At 52.0% G+C, this 23,339-nt stretch overlaps 9 protein-coding genes across 9 annotated transcripts; 4 read left to right on the forward strand and 5 right to left on the reverse strand.

Annotated features, from left to right (window-relative positions):
- Nucleotides 1-134: 134 nt before the first annotated feature.
- SAICODRAFT_32752 (mitochondrial carnitine/acylcarnitine carrier protein) lies at nucleotides 135-1,102 on the forward strand (the record flags this gene model as incomplete). The annotated part of the gene is made up of 2 exons (XM_019168227.1): nucleotides 135-177; nucleotides 231-1,102. The coding sequence occupies 2 exons, from the start codon at nucleotides 135-137 to the stop codon at nucleotides 1,100-1,102; spliced, it is 915 nt and encodes a 304-aa protein (XP_019027446.1).
- Nucleotides 1,103-1,146: 44 nt separating this feature from the next.
- Nucleotides 1,147-1,927, reverse strand: SAICODRAFT_22712 (uncharacterized protein; the record flags this gene model as incomplete). Its single annotated transcript, XM_019166632.1, has 2 exons — nucleotides 1,147-1,854; nucleotides 1,904-1,927. 2 exons carry the CDS (start codon nucleotides 1,925-1,927, stop codon nucleotides 1,147-1,149), a joined length of 732 nt encoding a protein of 243 aa, XP_019027447.1.
- A 346-nt stretch (nucleotides 1,928-2,273) lies between these two features.
- SAICODRAFT_32753 (SART-1 protein) lies at nucleotides 2,274-4,205 on the forward strand (the record flags this gene model as incomplete). Its single annotated transcript, XM_019168228.1, has 1 exon — nucleotides 2,274-4,205. One exon carries the CDS (start codon nucleotides 2,274-2,276, stop codon nucleotides 4,203-4,205), a length of 1,932 nt encoding a protein of 643 aa, XP_019027448.1.
- A 241-nt stretch (nucleotides 4,206-4,446) lies between these two features.
- On the forward strand, nucleotides 4,447-6,080 carry SAICODRAFT_51724 (vacuolar ATP synthase subunit B; the record flags this gene model as incomplete). Its single annotated transcript, XM_019169084.1, has 2 exons — nucleotides 4,447-5,473; nucleotides 5,527-6,080. The coding sequence occupies 2 exons, from the start codon at nucleotides 4,447-4,449 to the stop codon at nucleotides 6,078-6,080; spliced, it is 1,581 nt and encodes a 526-aa protein (XP_019027449.1).
- Nucleotides 6,081-6,909: 829 nt separating this feature from the next.
- On the reverse strand, nucleotides 6,910-8,011 carry SAICODRAFT_107075 (uncharacterized protein). Its single transcript, XM_019165295.1, has 3 exons — nucleotides 7,545-8,011; nucleotides 7,396-7,483; nucleotides 6,910-7,328 (listed from the first exon to the last, which is right to left on the reverse strand). The coding sequence occupies exons 1-3, from the start codon at nucleotides 7,725-7,727 to the stop codon at nucleotides 7,054-7,056; spliced, it is 546 nt and encodes a 181-aa protein (XP_019027450.1). The 5' UTR covers nucleotides 7,728-8,011; the 3' UTR covers nucleotides 6,910-7,053.
- A 980-nt stretch (nucleotides 8,012-8,991) lies between these two features.
- On the forward strand, nucleotides 8,992-13,155 carry SAICODRAFT_51144 (xanthine dehydrogenase; the record flags this gene model as incomplete). Its single annotated transcript, XM_019169036.1, has 2 exons — nucleotides 8,992-9,621; nucleotides 9,751-13,155. The coding sequence occupies 2 exons, from the start codon at nucleotides 8,992-8,994 to the stop codon at nucleotides 13,153-13,155; spliced, it is 4,035 nt and encodes a 1,344-aa protein (XP_019027451.1).
- Nucleotides 13,156-13,269: 114 nt separating this feature from the next.
- Nucleotides 13,270-14,552, reverse strand: SAICODRAFT_28550 (uncharacterized protein). Its single transcript, XM_019167166.1, has 2 exons — nucleotides 14,098-14,552; nucleotides 13,270-14,044 (listed from the first exon to the last, which is right to left on the reverse strand). Exons 1-2 carry the CDS (start codon nucleotides 14,530-14,532, stop codon nucleotides 13,337-13,339), a joined length of 1,143 nt encoding a protein of 380 aa, XP_019027452.1. The 5' UTR covers nucleotides 14,533-14,552; the 3' UTR covers nucleotides 13,270-13,336.
- Nucleotides 14,553-16,474: 1,922 nt separating this feature from the next.
- Nucleotides 16,475-19,243, reverse strand: SAICODRAFT_22718 (uncharacterized protein; the record flags this gene model as incomplete). The annotated part of the gene is made up of 2 exons (XM_019166633.1): nucleotides 16,475-17,287; nucleotides 17,339-19,243. 2 exons carry the CDS (start codon nucleotides 19,241-19,243, stop codon nucleotides 16,475-16,477), a joined length of 2,718 nt encoding a protein of 905 aa, XP_019027453.1.
- A 229-nt stretch (nucleotides 19,244-19,472) lies between these two features.
- SAICODRAFT_22719 (uncharacterized protein) lies at nucleotides 19,473-21,076 on the reverse strand (the record flags this gene model as incomplete). Its single annotated transcript, XM_019166634.1, has 5 exons — nucleotides 19,473-19,826; nucleotides 19,878-20,138; nucleotides 20,187-20,303; nucleotides 20,353-20,741; nucleotides 20,794-21,076. The coding sequence occupies 5 exons, from the start codon at nucleotides 21,074-21,076 to the stop codon at nucleotides 19,473-19,475; spliced, it is 1,404 nt and encodes a 467-aa protein (XP_019027454.1).
- Between the last annotated feature and the right edge of the window lie 2,263 nt (nucleotides 21,077-23,339).

Consider the following 23,339-nt stretch of genomic DNA (forward strand, 5'->3'; position numbering starts at 1 on the left):
CACGTCATGTCTGCTACAGCTGCAGCTCAGCCGAACCGCGGCGAGCCGAGCGCAACATCTCCCGCCGCCGAATTTAAAGTTTGGACCATCAAGATCAACAAGATCACCCAGATCAACCATCAATTGACAAGAAAATGGCAGACGCAACACATGTAGAAAACGAGAACATCCGAAGACGTATTTCCCTACTTTCTCCCCGTCTCAAAGCACTTACTAATCGCCTCGATCAGTGAAAGATGCAGCGGCCGGTACCGCCGGAGGCATGGTTCAAGTCCTCGTCGGCCAACCCTTCGATATCATCAAAGTCCGTCTCCAAACTCAGTCAACCACAAACCCACAATATACCGGTGTCGCCGACGCCGCACGGAAGATCGCAGCGAACGAGGGCCCGCTCGCGTTCTACAAGGGTACGCTTGCGCCATTGCTTGGGATTGGTGCGTGTGTTAGTGTTCAGTTCGCCGTGTTTCATCAAGTACGAAGGAATTTCGCGATGAAAAACGCGGAGACGAGGGGGGATAGGAGTGAGGATTTGACGTATGGGCAGTTTTATGTTGCTGGTGCCGCGGCCGGTATCGCCAATTCCGGCATCGCCGGTCCCCTCGAACGCGTCAGGATTTTGCTACAGACTCAGCCTTCGTCCCCATCGAGATTGTTTAACGGCCCCTTGGACTGTGTGAAGAAGATTGGTGCGGAGCAAGGAACGCTGAGAGGCCTTTACCGCGGTCTCGTACCCACCATCCTCCGCGAAGGTCAAGGCTCCGGGTTCTGGTTCTTGACATACGAATTCTTGGTCCGACACATGGCCTCCTCGAACAACACCACCCGCGACCAACTCCCAGCCTGGAGACTATGCCTTTGCGGTGCCTCCGCCGGTGCGATGTTCTGGCTTTCCTCATACCCCCTCGACGTGATCAAGAGTAAGATGCAAGGGTTTGGGGGTGATGCGAAGTATAAGGGCGTGATAGATTGTGTTAGGCAGACGTATGCCCAGGGTGGTGTTGGTGCGTTTTGGAGGGGGATTGTGCCGACGATTATGAGGGCTGGACCGGCGAGTGCGAGTACGTTCTTGACGGTGGAGATGACGATGAGGTTGTTGGGATAATAAAAGTCGGTTATTGGGTATGGAGGGTATGGTACTAGCTACGGCTAGAGATCTTGTAATGCATCCGGATCGAGTCGTCGTATATCCGCCTTGATCGCCTCTTCTTCTCGTAGTAATTCCGCGTATTCCGCGACCGCTCCCTCCAGTTTCGGCCCAGCAGCCTGGTATCCTTTGAACGCAATTTCCGCATCTTCCTTCCTCCGTTCCAGATCTCGATTCAGTCGCGCCGTATGTTCCAGGAAGTTTTCCAGCGCTCTCACTACCACCGGCGAAACCAGATCCTGTAGTGTCCCATAATGCACCACCCTTAGCTTCTTCTCCATTCCCTCACCGACAGCAGCAAGATACTGTTGGTATGCCTTTACCGCTCTATCCGCGCTTCCATGCCGAATGTCGTCTGTATTGCGGATGAGGGTTGTGGATATCCAGGATGTTAGGTCAAGACAGCGTTCGGCAAGAGCGATTGCTTCAAGTTGAAGGGCTGTTGTTTCGAATTCTAGATGAGAGGAGCGTGCGATGAAGGACGAAAAGATGTCACGCAGGTCGGGTTTTCGTGGGGATGTTGAGGGATCTGGGAACAGTGTCCTGACGAGCAGAGCATAGTCATGATTGATCCGTTTCGATAGCAACTTCGATATCGATGGGCGTGCCGAAACTACCGCAGATAGTTCCGGTTCGGGAAGATTAAGGTCCGGTGAGATTGTCTGTCGTAACTCTGAGAAACCGATGATCAGGTCCAGATATTGTCGAAGCTGTGCATCATGTTAGCGAGGTCAATAAGGCCCGCGTGAGGCAGTTTACCTCTGTGGGTAGTCCATTCTCCATTGACAGCGACTTCAGATATTGCAACAGCAAAGCTTCCCTTGCCCACTCCTTCGTCGCGTCCTCAAGCTCCTCGTCGATCCGTGCATCCTTCCCATCGTCCACAACCCCACTAACAGGATCCAATCGCTCCCATAACCGTTTGTAAAGTTCCTCAAACTTCGGATTCGCGTCTAGTATCTGAGGAGCTGGTGGTAAACTCATCGTTGTCGATGATACTATATCACAGTCACATCTTGGTGTTTTGGTGGTTTGCAGGAAGCTGCGAGTTGCTGCGGACGCGTTCAAGGCCTGCAGTAACGTAGACGTACGAGAAGTCATTCACCAAGAAGAAGAAGAGTAAGGCAGTATGAGTGCTATGGTACCGGAGCAGCCTGAGAGGGATTCAGCCGCGGAGTCCCTCTCCATCGAAGAGACAAACAAGATACGTATTTCGTTGGGATTAAAGCCTATCCCGATTCCTGGAGCCGCCGCCACTGTGGATGGAGTGAGGACGGATGCGCCGCCAAGTACGCAGACGGAGGAGGAGAGGGCGGTTGCCAATCTACGAAGGCTTCGTGAGGAGGAACAGAAGGAGGCGGATGCGCGTGCAGCAAAGAACCGGATTGAGAAAGCGAGGGATAGGATGAAGCGGTATGAGAAGTTGAAGGGGAAGACGTTGGGTGATGCAGAGGAGGAGGATGCGATGGATGTTAAGAAATGGATCAAACGGTCAAAGAAGAAGGAATTGGAGATGGCGAAGAGGAGAGCGGAGGAGTTGGAGAAGCAGGATGAGGTGTTTCAGCAGACGGAGTATACGGCGGCGGACATGGCAGGTGTCAGAGTCGGTCATGATGTCGACGAGTTTGCGGCTGGAGAGGGCGCAATTTTGACATTGAAGGATCAGGGAATTCTCGATGAGGAGGACGGCGATGAGTTGGAGAACATTGCGATGGTGGAACGGGCAAAGGTGGAAAAGAACCTGGAGAACAAGAAGAAGAAGACGTATGTCGGCTACGACGACGCCGAGTTTGAGGATGAGCCAGGGGCGGAAAGGAAGATTCTGTCAAAGTATGACGAGGAACTTGAAGGACCCAAAAAGCGTGGTTTCGTGCTGGATGGAACGGCTGGACCGATCGAGACGCCCGAGCAGAGACAACAAGTGATCGCGGAGAGGCTGAAGAGGACGGTCGTCAGTTTGGACTATGACAACCCTACTGAGGCAGGTTCGGATTACGCGGAGTTGAAAATCAGGAAGGGAAAGAAGAAGAGGCCAAAGAATATGCGACAGAAGTCTGATGAGGACTCGCTGCTGCCAGTTGCGGACCCGAGTGCTATGGAGGTTGATGACGCACCAGCAGTGCGCGTAGCTCGACCAAAGAGGAACCTGGATGATGTCAACTTCATCGACGACGAGGATCTTCAGGCGTCATTGGCTAGGCAACGAAGGCTAGCGATGAAGAAGCGGAAGATTCTACGGCCGGAAGACATTGCGGAGCAAGTTAAGGAGGCGACGCCTGCTGTTGAAGCGGAGGAGGAGACGGGAGGTCTGGTTATCGATGACACGAGTGAGTTTGTCCGTGGCTTGCAGGTGCCAGTGAAGGAGGAGAGACGGGAGCGGATGGATATAGACGAGCCTGTCGAGCCGCCCGTGGAAGACGTCGACATGGCCGACGTGAAAGAAGAAGAGATTGAAGTTAAGCAAGAGCCGACCGAGTCGGAACAGCTGACACGGAACGAAATGACCGGATTGGAAGAGGAACCACTAGTAGCGTCCGGCCTCGGCGCAACCCTCAACATGCTCCGATCAAAAGGCCTCGTCGCACGAGCCGACGACGAAACAGCCCGGATCCTCGAAGAACAGCGAAAACGTGAAGAATGGATCGCGGAAACACGTAAAGCCCGCGCCGTCGCTGAACTGGAAATTAAGAAGAAGCGTGAAGCTGACCGCAAGTCTGGCAAATTTGACAGGATGTCAGCCCGTGAGCGTGAAGCGTACGGTCAGCAGGAGAACAGGATGCGTGAGGCGGCTGAGGCTCGTCTCGAGATCGAACGGTTTAAGAATTATACGCCAAGTGTGAATCTTACCTACACGGACGAGTTTGGGCGGAATATGAACGAGAAAGAGGCATTCAAGCATCTCAGTCATCAGTTCCACGGAAAGGGAAGTGGAAAGAAGAAGACGGAGAAGAGATTGGAGAAGATTGAGAAGGAGAAGAAATTGGAGAGGGTCGCTGCTGGTGATACGAGTAGTGCACTGCTGGAGGGAGTAAAGAAGGAGGGAAAGCTCAGATTGCAGTAAACTGTATATGAGGAGCGATCATAACCATAAGAACTCATAGCAATAGCATCGCTACCATGATCCACTGAACCCCCTTATCATGCCTCTGGCTGTGGAGCGTCATCCATGCACGTCACAGCCTCACCACCGCCGATTGCGCGCAACGAGGAGACCCATACGATAAAGACGACGAACAATCGAAGCAGCATTCATCCAGCATTCACCCCGGACAGAAGCTACAATCAACATGTCCGACCCACGAATGAGCGCTGCTGAGGCATTCGCCATCAATGCCAAGGCAGTCACCCAGAACTACGACCAGCGCGTCAATCCCAGACTCAAGTACAACACTGTCTCCGGTATCACCGGTCCTCTCGTCATTCTCGACAATGTCAAATACCCTAGATATAACGAGATCGTTAACCTTACTCTTCCTGACGGCACCAGGCGTGTTGGTCAGGTCCTCGAAGTCCGCGGCAAGAAGGCCGTCGTGCAGGTCTTTGAGGGTACTTCGGGTGTCGATGTCAAGAAGACTACGGTCGAGTTCACTGGAGAGAGTATGAGACTGCCGGTGTCTGAGGATATGTTGGGTCGTGTATTCAACGGATCCGGTCAGGCCATCGATAAGGGGCCGAAGGTGTTTGCGGAGGATCACCTCGACATTAACGGGTCACCAATCAACCCCTACTCCCGTATTTACCCCGAAGAAATGATCCAGACTGGTATCTCGGCGATTGACACGATGAACTCTATCGCCCGTGGCCAGAAGATCCCTGTCTTCTCCGCTGCTGGTCTCCCTCACAACGAAATCGCAGCCCAGATCTGTCGTCAAGCCGGCCTCGTCAAGTCTCCAACCTCCAAGGGTGTTCACGACGACCACGAGGATAATTTCTCTATCGTCTTCGCCGCTATGGGTGTCAACATGGAAACCGCCCGTTTCTTCCGTCAAGACTTCCAGGAGAACGGTTCCCTGGATCGTGTCACCCTTTTCCTCAACTTGGCAAACGACCCTACTATCGAGCGTATCATCACTCCTCGTCTCGCTCTTACCACTGCCGAGTACCTTGCGTACCAGACCGAGAAGCATGTCTTGACTATTCTTACCGACATGTCTTCGTACGCAGATGCTTTGCGTGAGGTGTCTGCTGCCCGTGAAGAAGTGCCTGGACGTCGTGGTTACCCTGGTTACATGTACACTGATTTGTCTACCATCTACGAGCGTGCTGGACGTGTTGAGGGAAGGAACGGATCTATTACTCAGATTCCTATCTTGACTATGCCTAACGATGGTGAGCTCTTTCGCCTGCTCCTCCTATTTCAGCACATGCTAACATGGCTTCAGATATCACTCACCCCATTCCTGATTTGACTGGTTACATTACTGAGGGCCAGATCTTCGTCGACCGTCAGCTGCACAACCGTCAGATCTACCCTCCAATCAACGTCCTTCCCTCCCTTTCCCGTCTCATGAAGTCCGCCATCGGTGAGGGTCTCACCCGCAAGGACCACGGTGACGTTTCCAACCAGCTGTACGCCAAGTACGCCATCGGACGTGACGCAGCAGCCATGAAGGCCGTCGTCGGAGAGGACGCTCTCTCACAAGAGGACAAGCTCTCTCTTGAGTTCTTGGAAAAGTTCGAGCACACTTTCATTGCCCAGGGTCCTTACGAGTCGCGTACGATCTTCGAGTCCCTTGACTTGGCATGGAGTTTGTTGCGTATCTTCCCTAAGGAGATGCTTAACCGTGTCAGTCCCAAATTGATCGAGGAATTCTACCAGAGGGAGAGGAAGTCTGCTAGGAGGGGGAACAAGGATACCAGGGATAATGAGGATGATGAGGTTGTGAGTGCTGCCGCGCAGAACTCGACGCAGACTCCGAATTTGATCGATGCGTAGTGATGAGTTAATGCTTGATCGGTTAGGATTTTCTGGGTTTTACTTTCATTGTCGTTTCTTAAAAAGATATCATCTGAACTATCTGCCGTTGTCATGTCTCCTGCCCTGACAGTTGCTCCCACGGTTTTGGACTGTAACCGCCTCCAAGGATGTTAATTCACTACCCAAAAAATATGATAAGAGCATGCCTAGGATTGTTCATATTGTGGCACGTAACGATTGAAACCCAGTAATGTGCGCCATAACTCCTTAGCCGCTTTCTCCATCTTCCCCACGTACATCCGATATCGATCCACCCGCCCATCCCTTTACGTCGGCACCCATCCCATGGCTGTCACGTTGCCCAGACTCCCATCATCATACTCCGAATAGACACTCATCCCGCGGTACTCCGTCGACGGCACCGTCTGCATCGAAACAGCTGCTTGATAAGCTTGTTTGTACTCCTCCGGGATCTGGCTCACGGACGTCACGGTGTAAGACCCCGATGCCGGCAACCTCATTTTCATCTTCAGTGGCCTCGGTTGCGGGACGTCGAGGGTCGGCATAGTATGGAACTGTGTGCGAGAGTGCGGACGACTAGATGATTCGGCCTTGACGCCGGACTCGTACCCAGAGTCATGGCGTTGTAACAATTCATCGCGAGGAGGGTGGAGGTTTGTCTGGGCAAACTTGTCGCGGATCATTCTGGAGGTAGTGGAGTCGTGAGTGGTGTAGTTTGAGGAGGGAATCGGAACGAAGAGGTTGTTTGGGCTGATTTCATAAGAGACGACCCCCACGGGGACAGACTGGTGGAGACTGGTGGTGTTCAATTGTGCGAAGGGGTCGGAGGTCGGGAAGTATGAGGGTGAAGAGACTGCGGAGCTCTGGAAGGGGTACTCATCCGCGTTCAAGTGTGTCAAATTGGGACTGATCAGAGCAGATGACACCAGACGTGGACTGGGTGTTCCGGTGCACACGGACGAGGGCGGAGTTATCTGCTTGGAACCAGCCGTCTCCTCGTCGTATCCTCCCGACTCGTCTGCGTTGTCTTGGAACACTCTAATCTCAGGTGTAATGGCGCCCTCGCGATCAGGGATCTGGCCCACGCTTCCGAGGAGATCGAGTTCGGCGATGGCTTGGTTGATGGCGATATCACCGTTGCGACCAGGGTTGGCGCGGCGGTACTGATCACCGGTATGGCGACGAAGGAGTTCTTCGAGGGCGGTCTGCAGGACTTTGATGCGGTTTTGGAGCAGTTCCACGTAGCTATGCTTCTGGTCAGCTTTAGTTCTCGATCGACAGTGTGGGAGTACACACCCTCTTGGATACTCACGCTCTTCCTTGATCACGACCCGCTCGCTGTACGTACAAAGCTGATTGTTCCTCAAACAACGGCTGCAACCTGATTGTGTTCCATCGCACTGCAAAAAAAAAAAACGTGGATCAGTCGCGCACTGCAAGAGCGGCCGATCGAGTACCAACCTTTCCCTTCTTCATCCTACACCTGTCACAGGCCTTGGAAGCCCTCTTCTCCGCAACGATATGTTCGGTGGTGTTTCCCTGAGACTTGGGCCGTTCTCTGCGGTAGGGCGGGTAGGTGACGCTGGTTGAAAGGTGGAGCTCGCTGGATAGCGGTATCGGAGCGTTCGTCCCGTTCTTGCCCATGTTGGTATGATGTTTTGCTGTCGAACAAGATGAAAACTATGGAATGATGGTTTTTTAAGAGGCTCCGACAATCGAGGGATTACTGGATGACTTTATAGATTTGGCCTATCTCATATACCATAACGAGGAGAGCATGTGACGGACCTTGTTACGCACCCGAGCAATTCCCGCGGTAGGCTTCCCGACCTCATTTGCAGCCAAGGCTGAGTCGGCTGGACCGAGTCAGAAACCTGGACTTCGAAGATTTCGCGAGGGTGCATGTCAGTCGGGCCTGAACTCGTCCGTGTCTCGGACATAGGCCGTGTAAACCAAAGGACTCGCAACAGTCGGACATGGTTTCGCCGTAAGTGACTGGATCATGATCTCCACCCAATGCCAATTAACAAGGAAATACACAATACACAATGCTCCCCCTCACTCCCTCTCAGAGATTGCTGGCTACGGGATTTGAGTTGGCTGCAGCGGGTGACCGTGTGCAGCAACGGCAGAGGGTCTCACCCGCCGGCGCTTTCCGGGGTAGACTTATGTAACTTGCCGCCAAACCTTATTTTTAGAATTGACCAGTCTCTCTCTATACTTACGCGGGAGGGACCGCAGGAGTCGATTGCAAACAGCGGTCCTATAGCCGATAGAAGCCGCGCTCTTTGCGTCGGTGGAGGCCGTGGATGAACCTCGCCTCGGTCCATGTTGCTCCATCTGAAAACGCCTGATTGTCGTTGCTCTTCAAATCGTGATTGATAGCCCAAATGATTCTGGATCCAAGGCAATCTGTCGCAGGCATGGGACATAGATTGCCGACCTCATGGACACATGTACACTCTGAGCACCCCACCCGCATCCAACTGCCCAGAACCGCTCTGAGCGTGCAACCGATTACGCTGTGGCCAGATCACCTGCCACATGCTCGCCCTCTTCTGTCTGATAAACCAAGCGATATTGTGTATGCCCTTGTTTCCAGTACCGGTATGCGGGGGAACCTTTTTGCAGCATTGAGTACCGGTAAGCATATTAGCCGGTGATCACACACGCCGTAAATTGAGGATACCAGAAAACGGGTAACGACATCTGTTGGGAAAGTTTGTTTTTGCAATTGCAGTACGCTTCACCCGACGTTTATTCTCAATCTCACGTGACCTTGTTGGCCCCCCGCACCCGATACACTCAACTGGTCGTCCTATCGAGCACACGTTAGCCGAGCTGCTGCCCAGACCCTTCATATGACAGAGTGCTGCTTCACCAACATGACAACCAGCATACATCCACTATGGTCACAGCAGACACCCAAGCTGCATTGGCTGCTCTGACAGCGACATACACTTCAACACTCTCCTTTTACCTTAACGCCCAACGCGTCTCCCTCGAAGTTCCTGACCCGACAATCACCCTCCTTGAGTACATTCGATCCACTGGACTCACCGGTACTAAGCTCGGTTGTGCCGAAGGTGGATGTGGAGCATGTACCGTCCTGGTCCAAAGCTGGGAAGACGGAAAGGTTGTCAGTAAGAGCGTGAATGCATGCATTGCTCCACTGATCTCCGTAGACGGGAAACACGTCGTCACGGTCGAAGGCATCGGAAACAGTACCGCACCTCATCCGGTGCAAGAGCGAATTGCGAAAATGCATGGATCCCAGTGCGGGTTCTGTACGCCAGGGATTGTGATGTCGTTGTACGCACTCTTACAGCAGAATCCGGAGCCGACGGAGGCGGAGGTGGAGGAGTGTTGGGATGGGAATTTATGTCGGTGTACTGGATATCGGCCGATCCTTGATGCGGGCAAGACGTTTGCTACTGGGTGCGGAAGGGCGGGAGGTTGCTGCAGGGACCAGAAGAAGGAGGATGCCCATGCCAATGGCAACGGTAATGGAGACAGTACTACAGTCAAGAATGGCGAAGTGGATGGAGATGGTCTCTTGGACGGCGAGATCGACTTTACGAGCAAGCCAAAGAAGGTACCTACAACTGCACCATCTCCATGCGGCAAGACCAACTGCTGTCGTACTACCCCGTCCAACCCTAAACAGCCACCTCCCTCAACTCCCACCTTCGCTCCATACGAACCCTCAAAAGACCTCGCATTCCCTGCGAAACTGAAGAGCTTCACCCCTTCCGCCCTCGCCTTCGGTACCCCTACCAGGCGCTGGCTCCGGCCCACGACCCTTGATGAATTGTTGAAAATCAAGGCGATCTGTCCAAGCGCGAAGATTGTGGGCGGTAGCTCCGAAGTCCAGATCGAGACGAAATTCAAGGGTGTGAACTTCGCCGTGAGTGTTTACACTGGAGATATTCCTGAACTTCGGACAGTGGAGTTTACGGAGGATGGGTTAGTCATTGGTGCGAACATCACGCTCAGTTCGTTGGAGGGCGTGCTTGATGAGGCGTGTGAGCACTTTGCAGAGAAGGGTAGTGCGCCGTATCGTGCGCTTTTGAAGACGTTGCGTGGGTTTGCTGGAAGGCAGATCAGGAATGTTGCGACGCCTGCTGGGAATATCGCTACTGCGTCCCCGATCTCGGATTTGAACCCTGTGCTAATGGCGACGGGTTCGAAGGTTGTTATGGAGTCCGTTAATGGCGGTACGTCCGAGTGCTACATTCGTGATTTCTTCAAGGGGTACAGGAGTACAGCGTTGGAGCCTGAAGCTGTGATCACCAAGTTGGTTATCCCAGCGAGTAAAGGAGGGGAGTGGGTGCAAAGTTATAAGCAAGCGAAGAGGAAGGATGATGACATCGCGATTGTGAATGCCGGTATGCGCGTCCGTCTCGGTGGAGGATATGTCGTGGAGGAAATTGATTTGTGTTATGGAGGTATGGCACCCACCACGGTTGCTTCGAAGAAAACCATGGCATTCTTGAAGGGGAAGGTGTGGGGAGAGAAAGACGTGTTGGAGGGTGCCATGAAGTCGTTGGAGGAAGACTTCAATTTGCCTTTTGGTGTGCCTGGCGGCATGCCCATCTATCGCAAGAGTCTTGCATTCAGCTTCTTCTTTAAGTTTTGGTCGGAGGTGACTACGACCATGACCGGAACTGCCTCCGAAGACGACGACCTTCCTCATGCAGAGATTACAAGGAACATCTCAGCGGGGTGGAGGGACGAGGAGATCCCTAACGATGGGAACAATGCTATCGTGGGTAAACCCCTTCCCCATGTTGCTGCTTTGAAGCAGGTTACGGGAGAAGCGCAGTATATTGACGACTTGCCTCGCTTCTCGAATGAGCTGTATGGATGCCTCGTGCTCTCAACCAAGGCCCATGCCAAAATCGTTCGTGTCGATACTGATGCTGCGCTGGACATGTCTGGTGTTGCAGGATATGTCGATCATACCGACTTGCCTTCACCAGAAGCGAACTGGTGGGGTGCACCCCGCTGCGATGAAGTCTTCTTTGCCGTAGACGAAGTCTTTTGTGCTGGGCAACCCATTGGGTTCATCCTTGCTGACACTAAGGCACATGCTCAAGCTGCGGCGAGAGCGGTGGTTGTTGAATACGAGGAGCTTCCGGCGATCTTCACTATGGAGGAAGCGATTGCGCAAGATTCGTTCTTCGCTCACTATAGGTTCATCAAGCGGGATGGAGATGACATGGATGGCGCGTTCGCAAAGGCCGATCATGTCTTCGAGGGTGTAGCGAGAATGGGTGGACAGGAGCATTTCTATCTCGAGACTAACGCCGCTATGGCTGTTTGGAAACCGGAGGATGGCGAAATGGATGTGTATTCTTCCACGCAGAACCCGACTGAGACGCAAACATACGCAGCCAAAGTCACCGGAGTCCCGGCGAATCGCGTCGTCTGCAAAGTCAAGCGTATGGGAGGTGGATTTGGCGGTAAGGAGACGAGAAGTGTCCAGCTCAGCAGTATCTGTGCCATCGCTGCGAAGAAGATGAAGAGGCCTGTTCGGTGCATGCTTGATCGTGATGAGGATATGGCTACGAGTGGACAGCGTCATCCGTTCTTGTCCAGGTGGAAAGTCGGCGTAAATAATGATGGCAAGCTTGTCGCGTTAGATGCCGACGTGTTCTGCAATGGCGGATGGACGCAGGATCTCAGTGGTGCAATTGTTGAGCGTGCATTGTCGCATATCGACAATGTGTATTACATCCCTCATGTTAACGTGCGAGGACGGGTCTGCAAGACGAATATCCATTCTAACACGGCGTTCCGAGGCTTCGGTGGACCGCAAGGGATGTTCATCTGTGAAAGTTACATGTCTGAGATTGCGGATCAGTTGAATATGTCTGTTGACAAGTTGAGGGAAATCAACTTCTATAAAGAGGGTCAAAAGACGCATTTCAACCAGGTCTTGGAAGACTTCCATGTTCCTCAGATCTACGAGCAGATTAAGGTCGAGGCTGATTATGATGAGAGGCGAAAGGCAGTCGATGAATTCAATAAGACTCATCGATGGAGGAAGAGAGGTCTCGCGCTCATTCCTACCAAGTTTGGTATTAGTTTCACAGCGTTGTTCTTGAACCAGGCCGGTGCTTTGGTGCATATCTACCATGACGGAAGTATACTGCTGGCTCACGGTGGTACGGAGATGGGTCAGGGTCTGCACACCAAAATGTGCATGGTGGCTGCGGAGGAGCTCGGTGTTACTCTCGAGAACGTGCACATATCCGAGACTGCAACTAACACGGTTGCCAATACGTCGTCTACGGCAGCTTCGGCATCGTCCGACTTGAACGGCATGGCCATCAAAAACGCCTGTGACCAAATCAATGAACGTCTGAAGCCTTACCGGGAAAAGTTAGGGCCCGATGCAACCATGAAACAACTTGCGACAGCAGCGTATTTTGACCGTGTGAACTTGTCCGCGAACGGCTTCTACAAGACGCCCACAATTGGTTATGAGTGGGGAAACGAGAACAGCAAGCCTATGTTCTTTTACTTTACGCAGGGTGCTGCCATCGCTGAAGTGGAGATTGATACGTTGACTGGCGATTGGAAGTGTGAACGTGCTGATGTGAAGATGGACATCGGACGCACAATCAATCAGGCGATCGACTACGGTCAGATTGAAGGGGCGTTTGTACAAGGTATGGGGCTGTTCACGATGGAAGAATCGCTATGGTTGCGTCACAACGGCAACCTGTTTACCAAGGGTCCTGGTGCGTATAAGATTCCTGGATTCCGGGATGTACCGGTTTCATTCAATCTCTCAATGCTGAAAGGCGTTCCGTGGAAGAATCTCAGAACGATCCAGCGAAGCAAGGGAGTCGGAGAGCCTCCGTTGTTCATGGGTTCAGCAGTTTTCTTCGCAATGCGCGATGCCATCAAGTCGGCAAGGAAGGATGCTGGCAACACTGGTCTTCTTGCACTACATTCGCCCGCCACGCCTGAGCGCATCAGGCTTGCTTGTACGGATGAGATTACTGAACGCGCCCATGTCAACGCGAAGGAGAAGGAGCATAACTGGTTTATCCAACCCTGATCATGAGCACAGACAGCTGGGTTACTAACATATCATACGAAGGGATGTAGGGTTCACTTCAGATATTATAAGATAATTAAAATCTTGTGCCGTTACAAACATGACCCGAAAACGCAAACGCCAATGACATTCCACATAACCAACATTTTCATCCATACGTCCTATTGCAAATCCAGCCGTCTCAACCAGACTTCCTTTTACCTGCTTGCTTCTGAGTTGGCTTTTTAGCCGGGGGTCTGCCTTCCTGCCCCGAACCGTCGTCCAGATCCTCGACCTCACCCAGGATACGTGCGCCACTGAGGCCGCTCTGTCCAGCTGTGCTACCTCTTCTCCGTTTGGCTGCATGTGGGATGCTAGGACTTCCCATGACATTGGGACTGGCTTGTTGCTGTGGACTTGCTTGAGGCAAGTTCTTTGCAGCCATCGCAGGAGAAGGTGTCGTGCCCATGCGTGACGGCTGTGGCAGGGCTGGCATCGTCTGTTGTGGCGGAGCTTGTTGCTGACCATTACCGTTCTGCAAGGCCTGGAGCTGTGCGACATATTGCTTCAGCGCCTGAATGGGACTACTGCCTTGCTGCCGAGAAAAGGTAATAAGATCGCTCATGTGCGAGATACTTTCGGCAATCTCCAGACACCGCATCGTCTTCAAAGTAACTCCAAACTCATTGATGGCGCTTTCTGGTGCAGAAACCGTAGTGCGAGGGTCTCTGTCATTTTCTTCTGACTTCACCGGTGGGGAATTGGGACTTGCGCCCGGTACGCGGGGTGATTGACGAGGTCTCATCGGCACGAACTCTTCGTGGTGATTGGTGAGAAACTCAAATGCTTCGATCTTAATGCCGGTTTGGTAAGCACCAAAGTAGACGCGGAGGTTACCCGTCGCCACCACCTAGGGAACGTTTAGCAGCTATTCATATCTCGAACAGGGAGACAAATACAAACCTGACAGCCAGTGGCAAACCAATACACTATACTAGCACGGGAACATTCGACGTAATAGCCATTATTGTTTGTTGAGTGTTCCGAAGGGTCTTCAAGGATAAGTTGAATGCGTTTGACTCCACTCTCGTATGTCGTGCAATAATATCGCGGCAAAACAGCAGTCGATATTTCGAATTGTTTAGATTCTCGATGCAGAGTGTTGAAAAGCGTATAGCGCATCACACCATTGTCTGCATAATACTCCGAGATGAACCTCTTCCAGGAAGCTATCGATCGATCTTGTCCAGGAGATGAAAGGTGATTGCAGTAATTCAAGAGCCGTAGAATAGCAGCACCACTATTCCGGTTTGCAGTAGTAATCCCAACCATTGCAGCCGAGTTGGCACCAACACCGGACGACGTAGGTGCCAGGCTTGGTGCTCGCATGCCACTCATACCCGCCGTGGCTTGAACGGCAGCCATTTGACGAACATGTTCTTGTGTGTGGGCTTGAACTTGAGCCTGTGCTTGCTGAGCCTGCGCCTGTACCTGCTGAGCTTGTGCTTGAGCATGTGTTTGTTGACCAGGCTGCTGCTGTTGTTGCTGTGGAGGTGGGATGCCACGACCCCCCGGCACCTGCGCAGCCTGCACTTGCTGACCTTGATTTTGAGCATGCTGCAGCTGTCGTTGCATGTATTCCTGATGTTGCCGAACCTGCTGCTCATTTCTTTGACGAATCAACTGATTGTACATGTTAAGTTGACTTTGTGGATTGCTGATTCCAGCAGCAACGACACCTGCCTGGGCTTGTGCTGCATGTTGCTGATGCTGTTGCTGTTGATGATGATGCTGCTGCTGCTGCTGCTGTTGTTGTTGTTGTTGTTGTTGTTGCTGTTGCTGTTGCTGTTGCTGTTGCTGTAACTGAAGAACAGCGGCAGAGTAATGAGGGGGGATACCGTGCTGCTGTGGCATGGGCTGGCCCCCTGGTACAATTGGCTGCCCCAGTTGGTAACTTGGCTGAGGCGTCGCCATGATGATTATTCCGACGGAATGTGACCTCGTCTTTAACGCACCTCAATTTGTCTTCCAGTAACACGAATGATCGGAGGCCTTTCGATCGCTGGGTCGGGACAGGCTGAAACGACTCGAGACGCAGCAGGCTGTTGAATGTTTGTTGTATACACGCCGATCCTGTCAGGCGACAAGGGACATGAACTTCCTGAAGCAGCAAACCGATGTCGTTCTCTATGAATCGAGCAAGCAGATTCTTATTCGCCAAGATGATCAAACAGTATATAAAGTTCCCTCTACGTACAGGTCGGCTCTGTGCTTAAGCGCAGCGCTCCCCGGGGCAGCAGCCGCGACCGACACCGACGTGAATAGCCGATCGGCGTTTTCGACGAGTTTGCTGTTTCCATTGCGTCTTTCAGTCTAATCAAAAACAGTTCCCTTTGCGAGCACGATGGTCTATGTATCAGGTGTCGAGTTCTGTTTTACGGCTCCATCGCAGTTCCCACACCTTCGCTGCGGTTCCTCGAGATTCTCTGCGCAAAGTTTTCTAGCATCGTCCCAGAGGTATAAGAACGACAACAACTCCCAATCAGCCAACAAACCACCCATTCGCCAAACCACATTGGTCGACTCTTTCGATAAGGTTGGTACAGTTCTTTTACATGCTGGAAGGGTTTCTTGTCGCTTTCGAGCGACTGCGAGTGATGACAATTTAAAACAACACTTCTTACCATGACTGATCGACTACGATGTCACCAAACATGGTCACTTCAATGTGGTCTAACATACTTGCCAGTATATTGTTGTCTGACGCATTCTCGACCTTCTTCAGCTTGTTGTTTTGTTGAAACGTTGAACAGTGTGCTAACTCGCACTTCAGATAGGATCAGCACCATTCACAACAACTTCAGCGCCATCCTCGACCCTCTTCTGCTTTTAAGGTAAGCAGCCTTGCCCGGTCCAATTCGACGCTTCGATGTCGTGCCCAGGCACGAGGGTTTCCAGATGATGAAGACACACCAAACATTCGCAGTTTCCTCTGTAGGCGACGCTAGAACCTAATTAGTCGCTCGGTGACGGCCCAATACTTCCTTGGATGTCTTATGGAAACCCAACAACTGCAACAGTTGTTCATTGGCGGCGCGAATCGGACTTTATGCGAGAGTTCGATCGGATCGCTGACATCTTCATAGTTCTTTCCCTATTGCTCCTCCTCAAATGACTACTAGCTTAGTGATGAATGACATACGTTTGTTTCTTAAACTTATTTGTGCAATCAAATGCTCTGTTGTATGTGTGTAAAACAGCCGTGTTATCCCAAAGTCCGAAGTACCATAACGTAAACGCCAATGCAGTCCAACCTGTATGCTACCGATATATGTTCCTCTTATTTGTCCCCCTCCATCTTCGAAAGCCATTTCAAGACGACTTCCTCAAACTCTCGCACATTGACCGGCTTGCTGACATAATCTGACATGCCAACTGCGATACACTTCTCACGATCTCCGCGGATCGCCGAAGCTGTCATCGCAATTACCGGCACGTTTCGAATAGCCTCGTTCTCATCTTGTCGTAATAAGCTCGTCGCTTCGTAGCCATCCATCTCCGGCATGTGGCAATCGCATAAGAAAAGATCAAATGGCTTGCTTTCGCCATCGTCCTCTTGAATCCTCGCCCGCAATGCATCAAGCGCTTTCTTACCGTTATCAACGGCAACGCATTTGGCGCCAAATCCCATTTTCTTCAATCGTGAGACGGCAATTCTTTGGTTGATCAAGTTATCCTCGGCGATAAGGATCGCATAATCATCCCGTGGACGCTTGAGTTGGTAGTTCTTCGCCGTGGAAGCCAACTTACCACTATGCTCGTCACCCTTCGCATTTTCTTCACCGGGTTCTCGTTGTGATTTGACGAAAGGAATGCAGACCTTGACTGTTGAACCCTTACCGGGCTCGGAAGTGACGTTGATAGTACCATTCATCAGTTCTGTAAGCTTCTTGCAGATTGAGAGCCCAAGTCCGCTACCACCCCACTTTCTTGCAGTGCTCGAGTCCGCTTGGCTGAAGGGCTGGAAAAGCTTCTTGACAGTGTCTTTACTCATGCCAATCCCGGTATCGGTGACGGCAAATGTGACTGCAATTGCTCCAGGGCGCTCTTGCCTTGTCGCGGTCAGTGTCACGGTACCTTGAGCAGGCGTGAACTATCCAAATGTCAGCATCATGAACGAATCGACGCCGGTGTCATAACTAACCTTTAGCGCATTGGATAATAAGTTTGTCAGGATCTGGCCGATACGGTTTTTGTCTCCGAGTACCCAAACCGGACATGAACCTGTTTGGCAGTTCACAGAAAAGGAAATATCCTTCCTCGCTGCTGGGTACACGAAGATTTTCTTGATATCGTTGAAAATCTCGCATAAATCGAAATCCATGTTCTCGATTGCTAGCTTCCCTGCTTCTATCTTGCTGACGTCCAAAATATCGTTGATGACAGAAAGGAGCGATGATGCAGCTGTTCGTACATTGTCGCATAGCTGTTGCTGCTCCTCGTCAAGCTTTGAGTCGCTGAGCATTTCTGTCATGCCAATGACTGCGGCAATTGGCGTTCGAATTTCATGGCTCATGTTGGCCAAAAACTCCGACTTCATCCGGGAGCTTTCTCGAGCAGCAGTTTCACTGGCTTTCAGCGCAAGTTGTTCTTCTGCTAGCCGAGCTCTCTCCTCATTGGCCTTTGCAAGCTCTCGGTCTTTCCGTATCTCGTTTGTGACATCGAAAACGCATCCGACACAGGCAACAACCGACTTCTTGTCGTCGCCCATGATGGGCCGGTGATGCCTCCGCCATACCCGATTGTCGCGGTCCGCGCTGAGGTGCAGGTCGTGAGTCTCGAATTCTGACTCACCCTCCAGAACTCTTCGGATGCAGTGAATAGCGACGGGATCGATTATGGGCATCGCAAGAGACTGACCAAGGAACGGCCCTTCGCCGCCAAGGGCATCCCTGATAAGATGAATGAAGCTTCCGTGAGACTCTGGTCCAGCAAAATACTGCAAGTTCAGGTTGCGGTCAACGACGTAATACGTCATACCAGAATAGTCAATCACGGATTTGAGTCTGGATTGCGCTTGCGCTGCTTCCTCTTGTGCCTCGACAAGGTCATGGATGTCGGTCAGATTTGCACTGTACCAAATCACCTCAGCTTCACCATCTGGACGACTAGGCGGTGTGCGAAGTACGGGATTGGCACGGTTGATGTACCACCGGTAAGTCCCGTTCTTGCTCCTGACTCGGCACTTGTGCGCGACTCGCTTTGTCGGGTTTTTCAGGAGATCCATGAAAGTATACGCCCATAGCTCGACATCGTCGGGATGAAGGGTGCCTGCGATCGTCTGCGGATTCAAGTCTCCAGGTTCGATACCGGTCAGCTCGTACCAACTCGCTGAGTAGTAGAAGGGAACTCCGAGTCGCGAAAAGACATAGTTGATACCGGGAAAAGAATTGATCACCTTGCTGACGTGTAAGCTGTTTACCATTTCGAGAAGAACATCCGGATTTGAGTCGACAGCTGCCGCAGACAGAGCGTCCATAGCCTCGCGATCGTCATGCGAAGCAGTATTGTTTGGCGGCGGAGGTACAGGTGGTTCTGTCGCCTCTTCATCAGACCGATTCGTTGGTTGCGGTAGAGACGTTATGAATTGGTCGATCTCCGCCGGCCGCCCTTTGCGTGGTTGACTGATCTGTTGCGCAACCGGCTCGGAACTCAGAAGGTCGACTTGCTTGTCGGTGAAGAATGGTTTGAGCTGCAGAGGGAAGTTGTCGATTGCGAATGTGAACATAACTCCACCTTTTGTGTCGTAATATGCCGATATATCGACGGAATGTACCAGGTCGGACCCTTTCTTTCCTACGGCCACGGTCACTTCCAGGCGCCCACTTTCGCTCGAGCTGAGTTTCAGCTTTGTAACATGGTCGAGAACCTCGTCTAATCGCTTGTAATCATTCACAAGGTGCAGTTCATTGTACGGATTGTTGACACAAGCGTTCGTCAGCACGAGAAGCTCCCGGGCCTTCTCGTTGATCTGGCGCACGATCCGCTGACTGTCCAACACGATCAGAGCAGCAGGAGCGTACTCGAAGTAGTCAACAGACTGCGACATCTGTCGAATACTAATGATCCGCCTTGCTGGTGTAGTGGTTTTCTCTGTGTGCTGCTCGTATTGATTCAGGGTCCTCCTGGTCCATTTTGTTTGCAACGGTACGGATCGACGCTTTCCATGTCGACGTCAGTAGGCGCGCGCCTTGAGCCCACGTTGAATGCGCGGTCCCCAGACGACGGTGGAGGCGAAGGAACAGGCGCCGTCTTTAAAGGGGTTAAGTTATACGAATCTACATCCACCCTTGGACGAGGGCCTCTACATCCTTAACCTCCTTTACCGCCGTGCTCAGAATGTCATGGCCGTCCTCCGTGATCAGAACGCAATCCTCAATCCGTACCCCTCCCACCGACCTGTACTTCTCCAAGACTTCCCAATTTATCCAAGCCGCTTGCTCGGCATCCTCCTTCAGCAAGTCCAAAAGGTAGTCATTGAAGTACACACCAGGTTCCACCGTCAAGCACATCCCGGGAGTCAGCACCAGGTCTGCAAGAGCCTGAAATTCCGGAGAGTCGGCAGGGATCTGCCGACGATTCCTCGAACATTGCTTGAACTTGGTTGTCGCGGGACTAACATCGTGCACGTCCTTTCACGAACTATTAGCGATACGTTCAATGCGCGTGATATATGTTCTTACCAGTCCCAGATGGTGACCCAAACCGTGAGGCATGAAACTGGATACCAATTTCCTCACCGTGTCCGAATCCGCATCCTCCTTAATTATACTGACGCCCTTCAGCTGCTTTCCGATGGACTTCGCCGCCATATCATTAAGGATGCGTAAGGTAATGCCCGGCTTTACCGCATCAATACAGCCCTTCTGAGTAGACAATACAATCTCGTATACGGTCTTTGCTTCTCCTGAGAACTTTCCGGAGATTGGATACGTCCTTGTGATCTGAGAACAAGTTAGTAAGGACTTTGATTGAGCAGAACGCGGACGTACATCGCTCGTGTAATGATCAAACTCGCAGCTTGCGTCGATGAGAAGCAAATCCTTTCCTTTGAAATCTTCGTCATTCCTGATGTAATGCAATGTGGCCGCGTTCGAGCCTCCAGCAACCTGTCAAAGTATTAATGGCGCAATCTAGTCAGGAGATATCGAGACTCACGATAGGCTCATATGCCTGGTTCTTCCCGCCTCTCAGAATGCATTCGTACACGAAAGTTGCTTCCAGCTCCCTCTCATTCGTCGCCCGCCTCAACCGTCTGCCGCAAGCATGATGAGCCGCCGTCGAGATTCTACACGCTTCGATGATCTGTTGCACTTCAAAGTCGTCCTTGACAACACGAGCGACATGCAGTGCCTCGATCAGGGACGCATTGTCATTAATGACTCCCTTACGTGCCACGGGCGGCAACTCATCCGGCAACGTGTAGATAACGGATGGGCTCAGCGCCTTTATATGATCCAGCAAGTAATCAGCCTCGTAAACGTGATCAACCTCATACTGGGCCATCACTTCCTTCGGAGAGGGCGGACGGCCATTGAATGCGATTTCTAGCACAACAAGTATGAGCATACATCCCAAGTGTGTAACAAGAATGGTCACCTCTCACGCTTCTCGCTGGTCGGAAGATAGCGAGCTTCCCAGTGTTGATGTGGTAGATTAGTTCAAGATTAGGCTGAGTAATGCCCGTCACGTAGAAGAAATTGGAATGCTGAAAGAATGGCAGGACACTGTCAGCGTCGGTTGCTCGGAGTCGCTCCGGCGTTCCTTTCATGTAAACAATGGCTGAAGCATGCCCGGCAGCGTCAGGCAGGTAGCTCGCAACCTTCCGGAGGTGTGCCTTTGCTGGGTACTTGATAGACTTGTCGTTTTCAGGAGAGATCATTGTGAGCGAATGTTGAAGGGGTCGTTGGACGTGCCCCAGGCTTACTTATCGATACGGTGCCGGTTTAAGGTTCGCCGTTGACGCCGGTGGTCCAGACGTTGGCCGCGCGCGGAGATCAGGTGCAACGGCAAGTATTTGGATAACAATAGGATGATGTGTCCTCCTGTCAAGTACCTAAGAAAGAAACCAGAGACGCCCATGCTACTCAGCTGCCAACGTCAAGCAACGACAAACCCTTCAGATGAACAAATAAACAAATGGCCCAACCTTATCTCGTCACGGCAACGCTATTCCCAAAACTCCGGATTACGGCGCATTACGCATTCACCACCTATGAGTCAGAGATTAGCAGGAGAAATTGGGATTTAAATACGATGGCAGAACATACCCGCAGAATCTTGCGCGTGTAATCCTGCTCGTCCGCCAAACTGCCTTCACTCAATCGTCGTTGCACCATTGCGGGCTCCAATCGCGGATCTGGCATAGCTGCAGCGCGTGGTGGGCTTGATGGACCGACGCTCGAGATGTCTTCAAAGCTGGAGTTGCGTCTTCGTCGCCAGAAGAAGAATGCTCCAAGACCGAGAAGCAAACTTCCCAAAACGACACCGACCACGATTCCTGCGATCGCACCAGCAGACACTCCTCCTCCACCACCACTGCTCTTTCCGCTGCTGGTAGTAGAGGTGTTTGCGCTGTCTGCTGACGAAGACGCGGTTGCAGTAGGTGTAGCAGTAACGGTCGATCCACCGGTGGTAATGTAAACTACGGAAGGAGTGGCATCGGCGCCGGTAGATGTCGTGGAAGTCGCAGTGGATGATGCGGTGTCGGAGCTTTCTTTGGGAGAAGAAGAGTCAGATGATGTTCTCGAAGCAACGGAAGAAGATGTATATGATGAGGAGGAGGACGAACCGGATGCAGTACTCGGGTTGGAGCCAGTGCCGGTAAGGTACACGCTCCAATAGCTGGATCCACCGCCTAGAGGAAAGAACGTTAATCACGACTCAATCGCACATGTTGGAAGAAGCTCACATGTATCACTGGGATATCCGACACAGGAAGTATCGCAGTAGGAGTCATCGACCTTAGTTCCCGGAATCTCATCACCACAGTAACAGTCCGAGCCTCCGGTCATACCCAATACAGACTGGCCCATTGACTGACATTGACCCAGACAGTGTCCATAAGATTGGTATGTATATGTATCGTTTAAAGAAAGACTGCTGTCGACTTCGTAACATCCCTTGTAGGAGCGTGTGGACTGTGCTGAAGCGGTCTGAAATGTCCAAAGAAGGGCAAACACTGCGGTGAATGCGCGTAATGTTGATCTTTTCGACATCATTGTAGCAACCTTGAGAAGTTCAGAGCGTGTATGCACGTATTCAGACGTTGTTCAAGTCGGTTGCGTTCTTCTACCAGAGTCGAACTAGCCGTGCGTTGTTTGTCTTCAGCGAAAAGAGTGTAGGGTGTATGCGGTGGAAAACGTAGAGAATCGAACCAGGAAGGCCAGAAGGACAGTCAGTTGAGATAATGTAGCTGGAAGGCCCAAACGCTGTCTGTAAGAGATACAAACAGGGGTGGGTCTTAGAATGCCGAAAAAGAAGGACGAGGGCCGAGTCGGATAAAGAGGGTAATTGCCGACAAAAAGAGAATGATCCTAGTTGACGACGGCGAGAATAACGAGTGAGAGGTTGGGTATCACTGCTGGTTGGTGAAATCGGTCACTGGTGGTAGGGTACTCAGATGGATAATGGTTGATGGGGTGACCGTAACCCCTGGTACGAATTTCCGAGGCGTGTTGTGGGCGTGCAGGGAGAAGCCAGGCGCGCAGCTGGTCACGTACGCGCATGCACTCCTCGATCGCGACCGCCTGCGAATATCAACAGCGCTCCCGACTGCGGATGAGATTACTACCGGTAGGTATGCGGCGGTGTACCCCGTCGTGGGGGGTAAGGGAAGACTGGATGCTGCGAAGAGGTCTGGAGTGCATGCAGTGGGGATCGCAATCACTTCTTACTACTCCATCTGTTACAACCAGCGTAGATCACGTGTGTTCCCCGTTTCGCCTCGTATCCTGCATCACGCTACATGTAAACAAACACTTCGAGAACACCGCCAGCAAATCGCATACAACCTTGGAACCTTGGAAGCTTAAGGTGCCAGACAACTCTCAACACCTGCTGAATCGCTAAGGAGCGCATATACTCCCGAGCGAATGGTCACTTCGAGACGGTCGGCTGCGGCCTCGGCCGCTGCTGAGGAGATC

Source organism: Saitoella complicata (assembly GCF_001661265.1).
Source record: "Saitoella complicata NRRL Y-17804 unplaced genomic scaffold SAICOscaffold_1, whole genome shotgun sequence".
NCBI lineage: Eukaryota > Fungi > Ascomycota > Saitoellomycetes > Saitoellales > Saitoellaceae > Saitoella > Saitoella complicata.